The sequence below is a fragment of the Hyla sarda genome, chromosome 7 (genome assembly GCF_029499605.1).
Source record: "Hyla sarda isolate aHylSar1 chromosome 7, aHylSar1.hap1, whole genome shotgun sequence".
In the NCBI taxonomy this organism is placed as follows: domain Eukaryota; kingdom Metazoa; phylum Chordata; class Amphibia; order Anura; family Hylidae; genus Hyla; species Hyla sarda.
The window spans coordinates 412,427-432,879 of NC_079195.1; the positions used below are offsets into that span (position 1 = coordinate 412,427).

Sequence of the window (20,453 nt, forward strand, 5' to 3'; positions counted from 1 at the left end):
GAATATATAACATAATATAATATACTGAATATATAACATAATATAATATACTGAGTACATAATATAATATACTGAATATATAACATAATATAATATACTGAATATATAACATAAAATAATATACTGAATATATAACATAATATAATATACTGAATATATAACATAATATAATATACTGAGTACATAACATGATATAATATACTGAATATATAACATAATATAATATACTGAATATATAACATAATATAATATACTGAGTATATAACATAATATAATATACTGAATATATAACATGATATAATATACTGAATATATAACATAATATAATATGCTGAGTATATAACATGATATAATATGCTGAGTATATAACATGATATAATATGCTGAATATATAACATGATATAATATGCTGAGTATATAACATGATATAATATACTGAGTATATAATATACTGAGTATATAACATGATATAATATACTGAATATATAACATGATATAATATACTGAGTACATAACATAATTTAATGTAATATACTGAGTATATAACATGATATAATATAATATAATATACTGAGTACATAATGTAATATACTGAATATATAACATGATATAATATACTGAGTATATAACATAATATAATATACTGAATATATAACAATATAATATGCTGAGTATATAACATGATATAATATAATATACTGAGTATATAACATGATATAATATACTGAGTACATAACGTAATATACTGAATATATAACATGATATAATATACTGAATATATAACATAATATAATATACTGAGTACATAACATAATATAATATACTGAATATATAACATAATATAATATACTGAGTACATAACATAATATAATATGCTGAGTATATAACATGATATAATATGCTGAGTATATAACAATATAATATGCTGAGTACATAACATGATATAATATACTGAGTATAAAACATGATATAATATGCTGAGTATATAACATGATATAATATACTGAATATATAACATAATATAATATACTGAATATATAACATAATATAATATACTGAATATATAACATAATATAATATACTGAGTATATAACATGATATAATATGCTGAGTATATAACAATATAATATGCTGAGTATATAACATGATATAATATACTGAGTATATAACATGATATAATATGCTGAGTATATAACATGATATAATATACTGAATATATAATATACTGAATATATAACATAATATAATATACTGAATATATAACATAATATAATATACTGAATATATAACATAATATAATATACTGAATATATAACATAATATAATATACTGAATATATAACATGATATAATATACTGAATATATAACATAATATAATATGCTGAGTATATAACATGATATAATATGCTGAGTATATAACATGATATAATATGCTGAGTATATAACATGATATAATATGCTGAGTATATAACATGATATAATATACTGAGTACATAATATAATATACTGAATATATAACATGATATAATATACTGAATATATAACATGATATAATATACTGAATATATAACATAATATAATATGCTGAGTATATAACATGATATAATATGCTGAGTATATAACATGATATAATATGCTGAGTATATAACATGATATAATATGCTGAGTATATAACATGATATAATATACTGAGTACATAATATAATATACTGAATATATAACATGATATAATATACTGAGTATATAACATGATATAATATGCTGAGTATATAACATGATATAATATGCTGAGTATATAACATGATATAATATACTGAGTATATAACATAATATAATACATTGAGTATATAATATGATATAATATACTGAGTATATAACAAAATATAATATACTGAGTATATAACATGATATCATATGCTGAGTATATAACACGGTATAATATGCTGAGTATATAACATGATATAATATGCTGAGTATATAACATGGTATAATATGCTGAGTATATAACGTGATATAATATGCTGAGTATATAACATGATATACTATACTGAGTATATAATATACTGAGTATATAACATGATATAATATACTGAATATATAACATGATATAATATACTGAGTACATAACATAATTTAATATAATATACTGAGTATATAACATGATATAATATACTGAGTACATAACGTAATATAGTGAATATATAACATGATATAATATACTGAGTATATAACATAATATACTGAATATATAACATAATATAATATGCTGAGCATATAACATGATATAATATAATATACTGAGTATATAACATGATATAATATACTGAGTACATAACGTAACAAACTGAATATATAACATGATATAATATACTGAATATATAACATAATATAATATGCTGAATATATAACATGATATAATATGCTGAGTATATAACATGATATAATATACTGAGTATATAACATGATATAATATGCTGAGTATATAACATAATATAATATACTGAATATATAACATAATATAATATACTGAATATATAACATAATATAATATACTGAATATATAAGATAATATAATATACTGAGTATATAAGATAATATAATATACTGAGTATATAACATGATATAATATGCTGAGTATATAACATGATATAATATACTGAGTATATAACATGATATAATATGCTGAGTATATAACATAATATAATATACTGAATATATAACATAATATAATATACTGAGTATATAACATAATATAATATGCTGAGTATATAACATGATATAATATACTGAGTATATAACATGATATAATATGCTGAGTATATAACATAATATAATATACTGAGTATATAACATGATATAATATACTGAGTATATAACATGATATAATATACTGAGTATATAACATGATATAATATGCTGAGTATATAACATGATATAATATACTGAGTATATAACATGATATAATATGCTGAGTATATAACATGATATAATATACTGAGTATATAACATGATATAATATGCTGAATATATAACATGATATAATACACTGAGTATATAACATAATATAATATACTGAGTATATAACATGATATAATATGCTGAGTATATAACACGGTATAATATGCTGAGTATATAACATGATATAATATGCTGAGTTTATAACATGGTATAATATGCTGAGTATATAACGTGATATAATATGCTGAGTATATAACATGATATACTATACTGAGTATATAATATACTGAGTATATAACATGATATAATATACTGAATATATAACATGATATAATATACTGAGTACATAACATAATTTAATATAATATACTGAGTATATGACATGATATAATATAATATACTGAGTACATAACGTAATATACTGAATATATAGCATGATATAATATACTGAGTATATAACATAATATAATTTACTGAATATATAACAATATAATATGCTGAGTATATAACATGATATAATATAATATACTGAGTATATAACATGATATAATATACTGAATATATAACATAATATAATATACTGAATATATAACATGATATAATATACTGAGTATATAACATGATATAATATGCTGAGTATATAACATGATATAATATACTGAATATATAATATACTGAATATATAACATAATATAATATACTGAATATATAACATAATATAATATACTGAATATATAACATGATATAATATACTGAATATATAACATAATATAATATACTGAATATATAACATAATATAATATACTGAATATATAACATAATATAATATACTGAGTATATAACATGATATAATATGCTGAGTATATAACAATATAATATGCTGAGTATATAACATGATATAATATACTGAGTATATAACATGATATAATATGCTGAGTTTATAACATGATATAATATACTGAATATATAACATAATATAATATACTGAATATATAACATAATATAATATACTGAATATATAACATAATATAATATACTGAGTACATAATATAATATACTGAATATATAACATAATATAATATACTGAATATATAACATAATATAATATACTGAATATATAACATAAAATAATATACTGAATATATAACATAATATAATATACTGAATATATAACATAATATAATATACTGAGTACATAACATGATATAATATACAGAATATATAACATAATATAATATACTGAATATATAACATAATATAATATACTGAGTATATAACATAATATAATATACTGAATATATAACATGATATAATATACTGAATATATAACATAATATAATATGCTGAGTATATAACATAATATAATATGCTGAGTATATAACATGATATAATATGCTGAGTATATAACATGATATAATATGCTGAGTATATAACATGATATAATATGCTGAGTATATAACATGATATAATATACTGAGTATATAATATACTGAGTATATAACATGATATAATATACTGAATATATAACATGATATAATATACTGAGTACATAACATAATTTAATGTAATATACTGAGTATATAACATGATATAATATAATATAATATACTGAGTACATAATGTAATATACTGAATATATAACATGATATAATATACTGAGTATATAATATAATATACTGAATATATAACAATATAATATGCTGAGTATATAACATGATATAATATACTGAGTATATAACATGATATAATATACTGAGTACATAACGTAATATACTGAATATATAACATGATATAATATACTGAATATATAACATAATATAATATACTGAGTATATAACATAATAAAATATACTGAATATATAACATAATATAATATACTGAGTACATAACATAATATAATATGCTGAGTATATAACATGATATAATATGCTGAGTATATAACAATATAATATGCTGAGTATATAACATGATATAATATACTGAGTATATAACATGATATAATATACTGAGTATATAACATGATATAATATACTGAATATATAACATAATATAATATACTGAATATATAACATAATATAATATACTGAGTACATAACATGATATAATATACTGAATATATAACATAATATAATATACTGAGTATATAACATAATATAATATACTGAATATATAACATGATATAATATACTGAATATATAACATAATATAATATGCTGAGTATATAACATGATATAATATGCTGAGTATATAACATGATATAATATGCTGAGTATATAACATGATATAATATGCTGAGTATATAACATGATATAATATACTGAGTACATAATATAATATACTGAATATATAACATGATATAATATGCTGAGTATATAACATGATATAATATGCTGAGTATATAACATGATATAATATGCTGAGTATATAACATGATATAATATACTGAGTATATAACATAATATAATACATTGAGTATATAATATGATATAATATACTGAGTATATAACAAAATATAATATACTGAATATATAACATGATATAATATACTGAATATATAACATAATATAATATGCTGAGTATATAACATGATATAATATACTGAATATATAACATAATATAATATGCTGAGTATATAACATGATATAATATGCTGAGTATATAACATGATATAATATGCTGAGTATATAACATGATATAATATGCTGAGTATATAACATGATATAATATACTGAGTACATAATATAATATACTGAATATATAACATGATATAATATGCTGAGTATATAACATGATATAATATGCTGAGTATATAACATGATATAATATGCTGAGTATATAACATGATATAATATACTGAGTATATAACATAATATAATACATTGAGTATATAATATGATATAATATACTGAGTATATAACAAAATATAATATACTGAATATATAACATAATATATGTCACGATTCGGCTTACAGGTTGTGGATCCTCTGTGTCAGCGAGGGATTGGCGTGGACCGTGCTGGTGGACCGGTCCTAGGTTGCTATTGGTATTCACCAGAGCCCACCGCAAAGCGGGATGGTCTTGCTGCAGCGGTAGCAACCAGGTCATATCCACTAGCAACGGCTCAACCTCGCTGACTGCTGAGAAGGCGTGGGACAGAAGGACTAGGCAGAGGCAAGGTCAGACGTAGCAGAAGGTCGGGGCAGGCGGCAAGGTTAGTAGTCAATATGGATAGCAGGAGATCAGGTAACACAGGCTTGGACAACACTAAACGCTTTCACTGGCACAAGGCAACAAGATCCGGCAAGGGAGTGCAGGGGAAGTGAGTAGATATAGCCAGGGAGCAGGTGGAAGCTAATTAAGCTAATTGGGCCAGGCACCAATCATTGGTGCACTGGCCCTTTAAGTCTCAGAAAGCTGGCGCGCGCGCGCCCTAGAGAGCGGAGCCGCGCGCGCCAGCACATGACAGCCGGGAACCGGGACGGGTAAGTGACTTGGGATGCGATTCGCGAGCGGGCGCGTCCCGCTATGCGAATCGCATCCCCGCCGGCAATGTCAGTGCAGCGCTCCCCGTCAGCGGGTCTGACCGGGGCGCTGCAGGGAGAGAGACGCCGTGAGCGCTCCGGGGAGGAGCAGGGACCCGGAGCACTCGGCGTAACAGTAACCCCCCCCCCTTAGGTCTCCCCCTTTTTTTGTCCGGCAACTGCTTTACCTGGGACGAGGACACCGGGAGTGAATGTAGGGTTTCCTCAAAGGCAGGCAGTACAGCAGGAGTGGGAATGGGGAGGGAGGGCAGATGGTGAAGCTTGGCACGGGGCCGGGTGTCACCAGGACGGGGGCCATGAGGAGGCAAGGCACAGTCCAGATAAGCCTTGGGGGGACCAGGTGTAGGAGGAGGCACTGAGGCTTGCCTGACGGGACTGGGAGGGGGGAGAGGCATTTCTTGTAGCAAGCAGAGTCCCAGTTCTTGATCTCCCCGGTGGTCCAGTCAAGGGTGGGAGAATGAAGCTGGAGCCATGGCAGACCGAGGAGGACCTCAGAGGTGCAGTTGGGAAGGACGAAAAATTCAATCATTTCGTGATGGGGTCCAATGCACATTAAGAGGGGTTTTGTGCGGTAACGCACGGTGCAATCCAATCTAACTCCGTTGACCGCGGAAATGTAGAGCGGCTTGACGAGACGGGTCACCGATATAATATACTGAGTATATAACATGATATAATATGCTGAGTATATAACATGATATAATATACTGAGTATATAACATGATATAATATGCTGAGTATATAACATGATATAATATACTGAGTATATAACATGATATAATATGCTGAGTATATAACATGATATAATATACTGAGTATATAACATGATATAATATGCTGAGTATATAACATGATATAATATGCTGAGTATATAACATGATATAATATACTGAGTATATAATATGATATAATATGCTGAGTATATAACATGATATAATATACTGAGTATATAACATGATATAATATACTGAGTATATAATATGATATAATATGCTGAGTATATAATATGATATAATATACTGAGTATATAACATGATATAATATACTGAGTATATAACATGATATAATATACTGAGTATATAATATGATATAATATGCTGAGTATATAACATGATATAATATACTGAGTATATAACATGATATAATATACTGAGTATATAACATGATATAATATACTGAGTATATAATATGATATAATATGCTGAGTATATAATATGATATAATATACTGAGTATATAACATGATATAATATGCTGAGTATATAACATGATATAATATACTGAGTATATAACATGATATAATATGCTGAGTATATAACATGATATAATATGCTGAGTATATAACATGATATAATATGCTGAGTATATAACATGATATAATATGCTGAGTATATAACATGATATAATATACTGAGTATATAATTCAGAGGTCTCAGATAATTATCACTTGGTGTGTGGAGAACCCTCTAGAGATTCCGAAGACTTTCTCGCTCTGTCGATCTCAGCCCCCGACTTCCTGCACAGATAAAGTTTTGCATAACAAGTGAGAATAATCTCATGGGAACGTTCCGTCTCTTGATGTTTCGGCCAGAACTCACATTGTTACTTTGTATTATAGTTTTTAGTTGTTCTCGCACTTGATTCATCTTACTCTTCTATTGCTGAACATTCGGATCATCTTTACATACGTTTTGTCATCTCAGGGATGGTGATGGGGGCGCCATTCACCCCAAGGTTTATTTATGGCCAATAATAATTCTCATCTCTGAACAGAAAGCGAAACCTATTTCCATATCATCGGAATATTAACCACAGAACTGCGTAATTACAGATGAAGCCGTGTGATTACAGATGTAAACACTACACCATCAGCACTAACCACTACACCATCAGCACTAACCACTACACCATCAGTGCTAACCACTACACTATCAGTGCTAACCACTACACCATCAGCACTAACCACTACACCATCAGCACTAACCACTACACCATCAGTGCTAACCACTACACCATCAGTGCTAACCACTACACCATTAGTGCTAACCACTACACCATCAGCACTAACCATTACACCATCAGCGCTAACCACTACACCATCAGCACTTACCACTACATCATCAGCGCTAACCACTACACCATCAGCGCTAACCACTACACCATCAGCACTAACCACTACACCATCAGCACTAACCACTACACCATTGGCGCCAACCACTACACCTTCAGCACTAACCACTACACCATCAGTGCTAACCACTACACCATCAGTGCTAACCACTGTTACGCCGAGCGCTCCGGGTCCCCGCTCCTCCCCGGAGCGCTCGCTTCTCTCTCGCTACCGCAGCGCTCCGGGCAGCTCCACTGACCCGGTGCGCTGCGATACCGTCTCCAGCCGGGATGCGATTCGCGATGCGGGTAGCGCCCGCTCGCGATGCGCATCCCGGCTCCCGTACCTGACTCGCTCTCCGTCTGTCCTGTCCCGGCGCGCGCGGCCCCGCTCCCTAGGGCGCGCGCGCGCCGGGTCTCTGCGATTTAAAGGGCCACTGCGCCGCTGATTGGCGCAGTGGTTCCAATTAGTGTGTTCACCTGTGCACTCCCTATTTATACCTCACTTCCCCTTCACTCCCTCGCCGGATCTTGTTGCCATTGTGCCAGTGAAAGCGTTTCCTTGTGTGTTCCTAGCCTGTGTTCCAGACCTCCTGCCGTTGCCCCCGACTACGATCCTTGCTGCCTGCCCCGACCTTCTGCTACGTCCGACCTTGCTTCTGTCTACTCCCTTGTACCGCGCCTATCTTCAGCAGTCAGAGAGGTTGAGCCGTTGCTAGTGGATACGACCTGGTCACTACCGCCGCAGCAAGACCATCCCGCTTTGCGGCGGGCTCTGGTGAAAACCAGTAGTGACTTAGAACCGATCCACTAGCACGGTCCACGCCAATCCCTCTCTGGCACAGAGGATCCACTACCTGCCAGCCGGCATCGTGACAGTAGATCCGGCCATGGATCCCGCTGAAGTTCCTCTGCCAGTTGTCGCCGACCTCACCACGGTGGTCGCCCAGCAGTCACAACAGATAGCGCAACAAGGCAAACAGCTGTCTCAACTGACCGTGATGCTACAGCAGCTACTACCACAGCTTCAGCAATCATCTCCTCCGCCAGCTCCTGCACCTCCTCCGCAGCGAGTGGCCGCTTCTGGTCTACGACTATCCTTGCCGGATAAATTTGATGGGGACTCTAAATTCTGCCGTGGCTTTCTTTCCCAATGTTCCCTGCACTTGTAGATGATGTCGGACCAGTTTCCTGCTGAAAGGTCTAAGGTGGCTTTCGTAGTCAGCCTTCTGTCTGGAAAAGCTCTGTCATGGGCCACACCGCTCTGGGACCGCAATGACCCCGTCACTGCCTCTATACACTCCTTCTTCTCGGAAATTCGAAGTGTCTTTGAGGAACCTGCCCGAGCCTCTTCTGCTGAGACTGCCCTGTTGAACCTGGTCCAGGGTAATTCTTCCGTTGGCGAGTATGCCGTACAATTCCGTACTCTTGCTTCAGAATTATCCTGGAATAATGAGGCCCTCTGCGCGACCTTTAAAAAAGGCCTATCCAGCAACATTAAAGATGTTCTGGCCGCACGAGAAATCCCTGCTAACCTACATGAACTCATCCATCTTGCCACTCGCATTGACATGCGTTTTTCCGAAAGGCGTCAGGAGCTCCGCCAGGATATGGACTTTGTTCGCACAAGGCGTTTTTTCTCCCCGGCTCCTCTCTCCTCTGGTCCCCTGCAATCCGTTCCTGTGCCTCCCGCCGTGGAGGCTATGCAGGTCGACCGGTCTCGCCTGACACCTCAAGAGAGGACACGACGCCGCATGGAGAATCTCTGCCTGTACTGTGCCAGTACCGAACACTTCCTGAAGGATTGTCCTATCCGTCCTCCCCGCCTGGAAAGACGTACGCTGACTCCGCACAAAGGTGAGACAGTCCTTGATGTCTACTCTGCTTCTCCACGTCTTACTGTGCCTGTGCGGATATCTGCCTCTGCCTTCTCCTTCTCTACTATGGCCTTCTTGGATTCCGGATCTGCAGGAAATTTTATTTTGGCCTCTCTCGTCAACAGGTTCAACATCCCAGTGACCAGTCTCGCCAGACCCCTCTACATCAATTGTGTAAACAATGAAAGATTGGACTGTACCATACGTTTCCGCACGGAGCCCCTTCTAATGTGCATCGGACCTCATCACGAGAAGATTGAATTTTTGGTCCTCCCCAATTGCACTTCCGAAATCCTCCTTGGACTACCCTGGCTTCAACTCCATTCCCCAACCCTGGATTGGTCCACTGGGGAGATCAAGAGTTGGGGGCCCTCTTGTTTCAAGGACTGCCTAAAACCGGTTCCCAGTACCCCTTGCCGTGACTCTGTGGTTCCCCCTGTAACCGGTCTCCCTAAGGCCTATATGGACTTTGCGGATGTTTTTTGCAAAAAACAAGCTGAGACTCTACCTCCTCACAGGCCTTATGATTGTCCTATTGACCTCCTCCCGGGCACTACTCCACCCCGGGGCAGAATCTATCCTCTGTCCGCCCCAGAGACTCTTGCTATGTCGGAGTACATCCAGGAAAATTTAAAAAAAGGCTTTATCCGTAAATCCTCCTCTCCTGCCGGAGCCGGATTTTTCTTTGTGTCCAAAAAAGATGGCTCTCTACGTCCTTGCATTGACTACCGCGGTCTTAATAAAATCACGGTAAAGAACCGCTACCCCCTACCCCTCATCTCTGAACTCTTTGATCGCCTCCAAGGTGCCCACATCTTTACCAAACTGGACTTAAGAGGTGCTTATAATCTCATCCGCATCAGAGAGGGGGATGAATGGAAAACGGCATTTAACACTAGAGATGGACACTTTGAGTATCTGGTCATGCCCTTTGGCCTGTGCAACGCCCCTGCCGTCTTCCAAGACTTTGTTAATGAAATTTTTCGTGATCTCTTATACTCCTGTGTTGTTGTATATCTGGACGATATCCTGATTTTTTCTGCCAATCTAGAAGAACACCGCCAGCATGTCCGTATGGTTCTTCAGAGACTTCGTGACAATCAACTTTATGCCAAGATAGAGAAATGTCTGTTTGAATGCCAATCTCTTCCTTTCCTAGGATACTTGGTCTCTGGCCAGGGACTACAAATGGATCCAGACAAACTCTCTGCCGTCTTAGATTGGCCACGCCCCTCCGGACTCCGTGCTATCCAACGTTTTTTGGGGTTCGCCAATTATTACAGGCAATTTATTCCACATTTTTCTACCGTTGTGGCCCCTATCGTGGCTTTAACCAAAAAAAATGCCAATCCCAAGTCTTGGCCTCCTCAAGCGGAAGACGCCTTTAAACGGCTCAAGTCTGCCTTTTCTTCGGCTCCCGTGCTCTCCAGACCTGACCCATCTAAACCCTTCCTATTGGAGGTTGATGCCTCCTCTGTAGGAGCTGGAGCGGTCCTTCTACAAAAAAATTCTTCCGGGCATGCTGTTACTTGTGGGTTTTTTTCTAGGACCTTCTCTCCGGCGGAGAGGAACTACTCCATCGGGGATCGAGAGCTTCTAGCCATTAAATTAGCACTTGAGGAATGGAGGCATCTGCTGGAGGGATCAAGATTTCCAGTTATTATTTACACCGATCACAAGAACCTCTCCTATCTCCAGTCTGCCCAACGGCTGAATCCTCGCCAGGCCAGGTGGTCTCTGTTCTTTGCCCGATTTAATTTTGAAATTCACTTTCGGCCTGCCGATAAGAACATTAGGGCCGATGCTCTCTCTCGTTCCTCGGATGCCTCGGAAGTTGAACTCTCTCCGCAACACATCATTCCTCCTGACTGCCTGATTTCCACTTCTCCAGCCTCCATCAGGCAAACTCCTCCAGGAAAGACCTTCGTCTCTCCACGCCAACGCCTCGGAATCCTCAAATGGGGTCACTCCTCCCATCTCGCAGGTCATGCGGGCATCAAGAAATCTGTGCAACTCATCTCTCGCTTCTATTGGTGGCCGACTCTGGAGACGGATGTCGTGGACTTTGTGCGAGCCTGCACTGTCTGTGCCCGGGATAAGACTCCTCGCCAGAAGCCCGCTGGTTTTCTTCATCCTCTGCCTGTCCCCGAACAGCCTTGGTCTCTGATTGGTATGGATTTTATTACAGACCTACCCCCATCCCGTGGCAACACTGTTGTTTGGGTGGTCGTTGATCGATTCTCCAAGATGGCACATTTCATCCCTCTTCCTGGTCTTCCTTCAGCGCCTCAGTTGGCTAAACAATTTTTTGTACACATTTTTCGTCTTCACGGGTTGCCCACACAGATAGTCTCGGATAGAGGCGTCCAATTCGTGTCAAAATTCTGGAGGGCTCTCTGTAAACAACTCAAGATTAAATTAAACTTTTCTTCTGCATATCATCCTCAATCCAATGGACAAGTAGAAAGAATTAACCAGGTCTTGGGTGATTATTTACGACATTTTGTTTCCTCCCGCCAGGATGATTGGGCAGATCTTCTACCATGGGCCGAATTCTCGTATAACTTTAGAGTCTCTGAATCTTCCTCCAAATCCCCATTTTTCGTGGTGTACGGCCGTCACCCTCTTCCCCCCCTCCCTACTCCCTTGCCCTCTGGTTTGCCCGCTGTAGATGAAGTGACTCGTGATCTTTCCACCATATGGAAAGAGACCCAAGATTCTCTTTTACAGGCTTCATCTCGCATGAAAAAGTTTGCTGATAAGAAAAGAAGAGCTCCCCCCATTTTTGCTCCCGGAGACAAGGTATGGCTCTCCGCTAAATATGTCCGCTTTCGTGTCCCCAGTTACAAACTGGGTCCACGCTATCTTGGTCCTTTCAAAGTCTTGTGCCAAATTAATCCTGTCTCTTACAAACTTCTTCTTCCTCCTTCTCTCCGTATTCCTAATGCCTTTCATGTCTCTCTTCTTAAACCACTCATCATCAACCGTTTCTCTCCCAAATTAGTTTCTCCCACTCCTGTCTCCGGTTCTTCTGACGTCTTCTCAGTGAAAGAGATACTGGCCTCCAAGACGGTCAGAGGAAAAAGGTTCTTTTTGGTGGATTGGGAGGGCTGTGGACCTGAAGAGAGATCCTGGGAACCTGAGGACAACATCCTAGACAAAAGTCTGCTCCTCAGGTTCTCAGGCTCTAAGAAGAGGGGGAGACCCAAGGGGGGGGGTACTGTTACGCCGAGCGCTCCGGGTCCCCGCTCCTCCCCGGAGCGCTCGCTTCTCTCTCGCTACCGCAGCGCTCCGGGCAGCTCCACTGACCCGGTGCGCTGCGATACCGTCTCCAGCCGGGATGCGATTCGCGATGCGGGTAGCGCCCGCTCGCGATGCGCATCCCGGCTCCCGTACCTGACTCGCTCTCCGTCTGTCCTGTCCCGGCGCGCGCGGCCCCGCTCCCTAGGGCGCGCGCGCGCCGGGTCTCTGCGATTTAAAGGGCCACTGCGCCGCTGATTGGCGCAGTGGTTCCAATTAGTGTGTTCACCTGTGCACTCCCTATTTATACCTCACTTCCCCTTCACTCCCTCGCCGGATCTTGTTGCCATTGTGCCAGTGAAAGCGTTTCCTTGTGTGTTCCTAGCCTGTGTTCCAGACCTCCTGCCGTTGCCCCCGACTACGATCCTTGCTGCCTGCCCCGACCTTCTGCTACGTCCGACCTTGCTTCTGTCTACTCCCTTGTACCGCGCCTATCTTCAGCAGTCAGAGAGGTTGAGCCGTTGCTAGTGGATACGACCTGGTCACTACCGCCGCAGCAAGACCATCCCGCTTTGCGGCGGGCTCTGGTGAAAACCAGTAGTGACTTAGAACCGATCCACTAGCACGGTCCACGCCAATCCCTCTCTGGCACAGAGGATCCACTACCTGCCAGCCGGCATCGTGACAACCACTACACCATCAGCACTAACCACTACACCATCAGTGCTAACCAATACACCATCAGCGCTAACCACTACACCATAAGCACTAACCACTACACCATCAGTGGTAACCACTACACCATCAGCACTAACCACTACACCATCAGTGCTAACCACTACAACATCAGCATTAACCACTACACCATCAGCACTAACCACTACACCACCAGCGCTAACCACTACAACATAAGCACTAACCACTACACCATCAGTGCTAACCACTACACCATCAGCACTAACCACTACACCATCAGCACTAACCACTACACTATCAGCACTAACCACTACACCATCAGCATTAACCACTACACCATCAGCACAAACCACTACATCATCAGCGCTAACTACTACACCATCAGTGCTAACCACTACACCATCAGCACTAACCTCTACATCATCAGCACTAACCACTACATCATCAGCACTAACCACTACACCATCAGCACTAACCACTACACCATCAGTGCTAGCCACTACACCATCAGTGCTAGCCATTATACCATTAGCACCAACCACTACACCATCAGCACTAACCACTACACCATCAGTACTTACCACTAAATCTTCATCACTAACCACTACACCAACAGTGCTAACCATTACACCATCGGCGCTAACCCCTACACCATTGGCGCTAACCCCTACACCATCAGCACTAACCACTACACCATCAGCACTAACCACTACACTCTCTGAAAACAGAAAAGTGGGTTGTTTCACACAGCCTCCATTTTCCATACATGTTAATAGGAGTTACATAGTTAGTTACATAGTTAGTATGGTTGAAAAAAGACATACGTCCATCAAGTCCAACCAGGGGATTGAAGGGAAGGATGTAAGGGGATAAGGGAAAGGGATGAGATTTTATATTTCTTCATAAGCATTAATGTTATTTTGTTCCAGGAATGTATCTAACCCTGCTTTAAAGCTGTTAATTGTTCCTGCTGTGACCAGTTCCTGAGGTAGACCGTTCCATAAATTCACAGTCCTCACGGTAAAGAAGGCGTGCCGCCCCTTTAGACTAAACTTTTTCTTCTCCAGACGGAGGGAGTGCCCCCTCGTCCTTTGGGGGGGTTTAACCTGGAACAGTTTTTCTCCATATTTTTTGTATGGGCCATTTATATACTTATATACGTTTATCATATCCCCCCTTAAACGTCTCTTCTCAAGACTAAACAATTGTAACTCCTTTAATCGCTCCTCATAGCTAAGATGTTCCATGCCCCATATTAGTTTAGTCGCGCGTCTCTGCACCCTTTCCAACTCCGCAGTGTCCCTTTTATGAACAGGCGACCAAAACTGAACAGCATATTCCAGGTGAGGCCGTACCAATGCTTTATATAGGGGGATTATTATGTCCCTGCCCCTCGAGTCCATGCCTCTTTTTATACATGACAATATCCTGCCGGCTTTGGAAGCAGCAGCCTGACATTGCATGCTATTTTGTAGTCTGTGATCTACAAGTACACCCAGATCCTTCTCTACCAGTGACTCTGCCAGTTTAATCCCCCCTAAGACATACGACGCATGCAGGTTATTAGTACCCAGATGCATAACTTTACATTTATCCACATTGAACCTCATTTGCCAAGTGGATGCCCAGACACTTAGTCTATCCAAGTCATCTTGTAACTTATGCACATCCTCTATAGACTGTACTGTGCTACAAAGCTTGGTGTCATCTGCAAAGATAGAAACAGAGCTGTTATTACCATCCTCTATATCATTGATAAATAAATTAAACAGCAGCGGGCCCAGTACTGAACCTTGGGGTACACCACTAATAACCGGGGACCAATCAGAGTACGAATCATTGACCACCACTCTCTGGGTACGATCCATGAGCCAGTGTTCAATCCAGTTACAAACTAAAGTTTCCAAGCCCAAGGACCTTAACTTACCTGTCAGATGTCTGTGAGGGACAGTATCAAACGCTTTGGCAAAATCCAGAAACACTATATCCACAGCCATTCCTCTGTCAAGGCTTCTACTCACCTCTTCATAAAAGCAAATTAGATTGGTTTGACAACTTCTATCCTTAGTAAACCCATGCTGGCTATCACTTATAATACTATTATCCCCTATGTATTCCTGTATGTAGTCCCTTATAAGTCCTTCAAACAATTTACCCACAATGCACGTTAGACTTACCGGTCTATAATTGCCTGGCGAAGACCTAGAGCCCTTCTTGAAGATTGGTACCACATTAGCCTTGCGCCAGTCCCTTGGCACAATACCAGACACCAGAGAATCTCTAAATATCATGAACAAGGGTACAGATATTACTGAACTTACCTTTCTAAGAACTCTTGGGTGTAGTCCATCCGGCCCTGGAGATTTGCTTACATTTACTTTACTTAACTTACCTTGTACCATCTCTACATTAAGCCAGTTCAATACATTATATGATGTGTTACCAGCACTGACCTGACCAATGTCAGCTCCTCCTTCTTCCCTAGTATATACAGAACTAAAGAACCCATTCAGTAGCTCCGCCTTCTCTTGATCGCCCGTGACAACCTCCCCATTATCATTATTAAGGGGTCCTACATGCTCTGTCCTTGTTTTTTTTGTATTTATATATCTAAAAAAATATTTAGGATTAGTTTTGCTTTCTTCGGCCACCTGTCTCTCATTTTGAATTTTTGCTGTTTTTATTACATTTTTACAGATTTTATTAAGCTCCTTGTACTGTTTAAATGTTATAGCTGACCCATCAGATTTGTATTTTTTGAAGGCTATTTTTTTGTTGTTTATTGCTCTTTTAACCTCATTTGTCAGCCATGTAGGATTTAGTTTTAATCGTTTATATTTGTTCCCCTTTGGTATATATTTAGCTGTATAGTTATTTAGAGTTGATTTAAAGATGTCCCATTTCCCTTCTGTATCAGTATTTGAGAACACCTCCCCCCAGTCTATGTCCTGTAGTGCAGCCCTCAACCCAGGGAAGTTTGCCTTTTTAAAGTTATATGTTTTTGCTTTCCCCGTCTGAGTGTGCAAACAGTGTGGCACCATGAGCTATGCTTCTTCTGTAAGCCCTTAGGTGGTGCCCCACCATCTACATGACTCCCTGTAAGGTCTAACTGCATAAAACAGACCAATCAGCTTCATTCAGAACCCAGTCAATTGTGGCTGCTGCCAATAGGCCAGATGGGTTGGGGGCCATAGTTTGTAGATAGGTGGGGGGGGGGGGGGTCCCAGAGGTGAGTGTCCTATGAATATGCCATAAGTCTTTGAAACAGGAACACCTCTATAAGTTTAGTGATATGGCGATGGATTGCTATGACCACTGGGGCCATACAAAGGCCAACAGAGCTGTGAAAGTCAATAGGAAAAAAAAAGTTTAATACGTTTGGGTTACATTGCAGTTTGGTAATCATGCAGTAACTCGTGTAGGGGTGATATATAGACCACATGGCAAAGTTAAAGAAGTAGATGATCTACTAGTTGAAGAAATAGCTAAAATGACAATGAAAGGAGAAGTTATCCTTATGGGAGTCTTCAATCTTCCAGATATAAACTGGAAAACCAAAATAGCTAGTTCTGCCAGGAGTCCAGATATTCTAAATTCCCTCCTGGGATTATCTCTACAACAAGTGGTTGAGGAGCCAACCCGGAGGGAGGCCATTTTGGATTTGGTATATGACGTTATTTTTGGTGAAAGGATCTAGTGATCACCAGTCAGTCTGGTTTAATATGAGAACAGTGAAGGGGTCACACCACACAAAAACAAAAGTTTTAGATTTTAGAAAAACTTCAAAAATGAGATTAGTCATCAATGAGTCCCTATCAGACTGGAACAGATTACATGGAGTCCAGGAGAAATGGGACTACTTAAAAGACGCATTATTGAAGGCAAAAGAAAACTGCATTAGAAAAGGAAGAGACCACTGTGGTACTCAGCAGAAGTGGCCAAAATCATAAAAAACAAAAAGCTGCATTTAGTAATCATAAAACAACCCAGAGCAATGAAGATCGGGAAATTTACAAGACTAGGCAGAAAGAGGCCAAGCAAGTTATAAGAACTTCTAAAGCGCAGGCAGAAGAAAAACTAGCTCAGACTGTAAAAAAAAGGGGATAAGACATTCTTCAGATATATAAATGAGAAAAGGAAATTAAAACAAGGTATAACTAAATTAAAAACAAAGGAAGGAAGGTATGTAGAAGAGAATAAGGGGCTAGCCGACTGCATTAATTATGACTTCTCATTAGTTTTTACAGAAGGAAAAGAAGGAAAAGGACCTCCATTAGGGAGGAAGACTAATGAATTGTTTGATGCATGTGTCTTTACAGAGGAAGAAGTTCTACATTTGCTGTCTAAAGTGAAGACAAATAAGTCTCAGGGGCCTGATGGGATACACCCAAAATGATTAAAAGAGCTTAGTGGTGAGCTAGCAAAACCGTTAACAGATTTAACTGTTAATCACTGGTAAGAGGAGTCGTCCTGGAAGATTGGAAATTTGCAAATGTCGTGCCTATTCACAAGAAAAGTAGTAGGGAGGAATCAGGTAACTACAGGCCAGTAAGTCTGACATCAATAATGGGGAAATTAATGGAAACCCTAATAAAGGATAGGATTGTGGAACATCTAAAATCACATGGATTGAAAGATGACAAACAACATGGGTTTACTTCAGGGAGATCATGTCACTAATCTTATAATAATAATAGATGGCGGAGGGGCAGTAGACATCGCATATCTAGATTTTAGTAAGGTTTGTGACACTGTCCCACACAGAAGACCTATCAATAAAATACAGTCATTGAGCTTGGACTCCATATTGTTGAGTGGATTAGGCAGTGGCTGAGTGACAGACAACAGAGGGTTGTAGTCAATGGAGAATATTCAGAGCGAGGTCTTGTTATCAGTGGGGACCTCAGGGATCTGTACTGGGACCAATATTGTTTATTATCTTCATTAGTGATATTACAGAAGGTCTCAATGGTTTTGGTCTTTTTACTGATGACACACAGATATGTAACAGGGTTGATGTTCCTGGAGGATCCGCCAAATGGAAAAGGATTTAGGAAAACTAGAAGAATGGTCAGAACTCTGGACACTGACATTTAATGTGGATACGTGCAAGATAATGCCCCTGGGGGGTAAAAACCCTCGGGCAGAATATAGATTATTTGACACAGTCCTGACCTCAGTATCTGAGGAGAGGGATTTAGGAGAAATTATTTCAGAAGACTTAAAGGTAGGAAGACAATGTAATAGAGCAGCAGGAAACGCTAGCAGAATGCTTGGATGTATAGGGAGAGGTATAAGCAGTAGTGAGAAGTGCTCATGGATGTATAGGGAGGGGTATAAGCAGTACAAAGAGGGAAGTGCTCATCAATGTATAGGGAGAGGTATAAGCAGTAGAAAGAGAGAAGTGCTCATGGGTGTATAGGGAGAGGTATAAGCAGTAGAAAGAGAGAAAAGTGTTCATGGGTGTATAGGGAGAGGTATAAGCAGTAGAAAGAGAGAAGTGCTCATGGGTGTATAGGGAGAGGTATAAGCAGTAGAAAGAGAGAAGTGCTCATGGATGTATAAGGAGAGGTATAAGCAGTAGAGAGGAGTGCTCATGTGTGTATAGGGAGAGGTATAAGCAGTAGAGAGAAGTGCTCATGAGTGTATAGGGAGAGGTATAAACAGTAGAGAGAAGTGCTCATGAGTGTATAGGGAGAAGTATAAGCAGTAGAGATGAGTGCTCATGGGTGTATAGGGAGAGGTATAAGCAGTAGAGAGAAGTGCTCATGGATGAATAGGGAGAGGTATAAGCAGTAGAGAGAGAGGTGCTCATGGGTGTATAGGAAGAGGTATAAGCAGTAGAGGGAGGTGCTCATGGATGTATAGGGAGAGGTATAAGCAGTAGAGGGAGGTGCTCATGGATGTATAGGGAGAGGTATAAGCAGTAGAGGGAGGTGCTCATGGGTGTATAGGGGGAGGTATAAGCAGTAGAGGGAGGTGCTCATGGATGTATAAGGAGAGGTATAAGCAGTAGAGGGAGGTGCTCATGG

At 38.4% G+C, this 20,453-nt stretch overlaps 1 protein-coding gene across 1 annotated transcript in view; it reads left to right on the forward strand.

Moving 5' to 3' along the window:
- The window catches only part of LOC130282167 (serine-aspartate repeat-containing protein F-like), a 29,620-nt gene extending 14,612 nt beyond the window's left edge, over positions 1 to 15,008 (forward strand). The window contains exon 3 of the mRNA XM_056530138.1: positions 14,471 to 15,008. Within this exon, the coding sequence (XP_056386113.1) occupies positions 14,471 to 15,008 (538 nt within the window). The remainder of the gene's footprint in view (positions 1 to 14,470) is intronic.
- Positions 15,009 to 20,453: the final 5,445 nt, after the last annotated feature.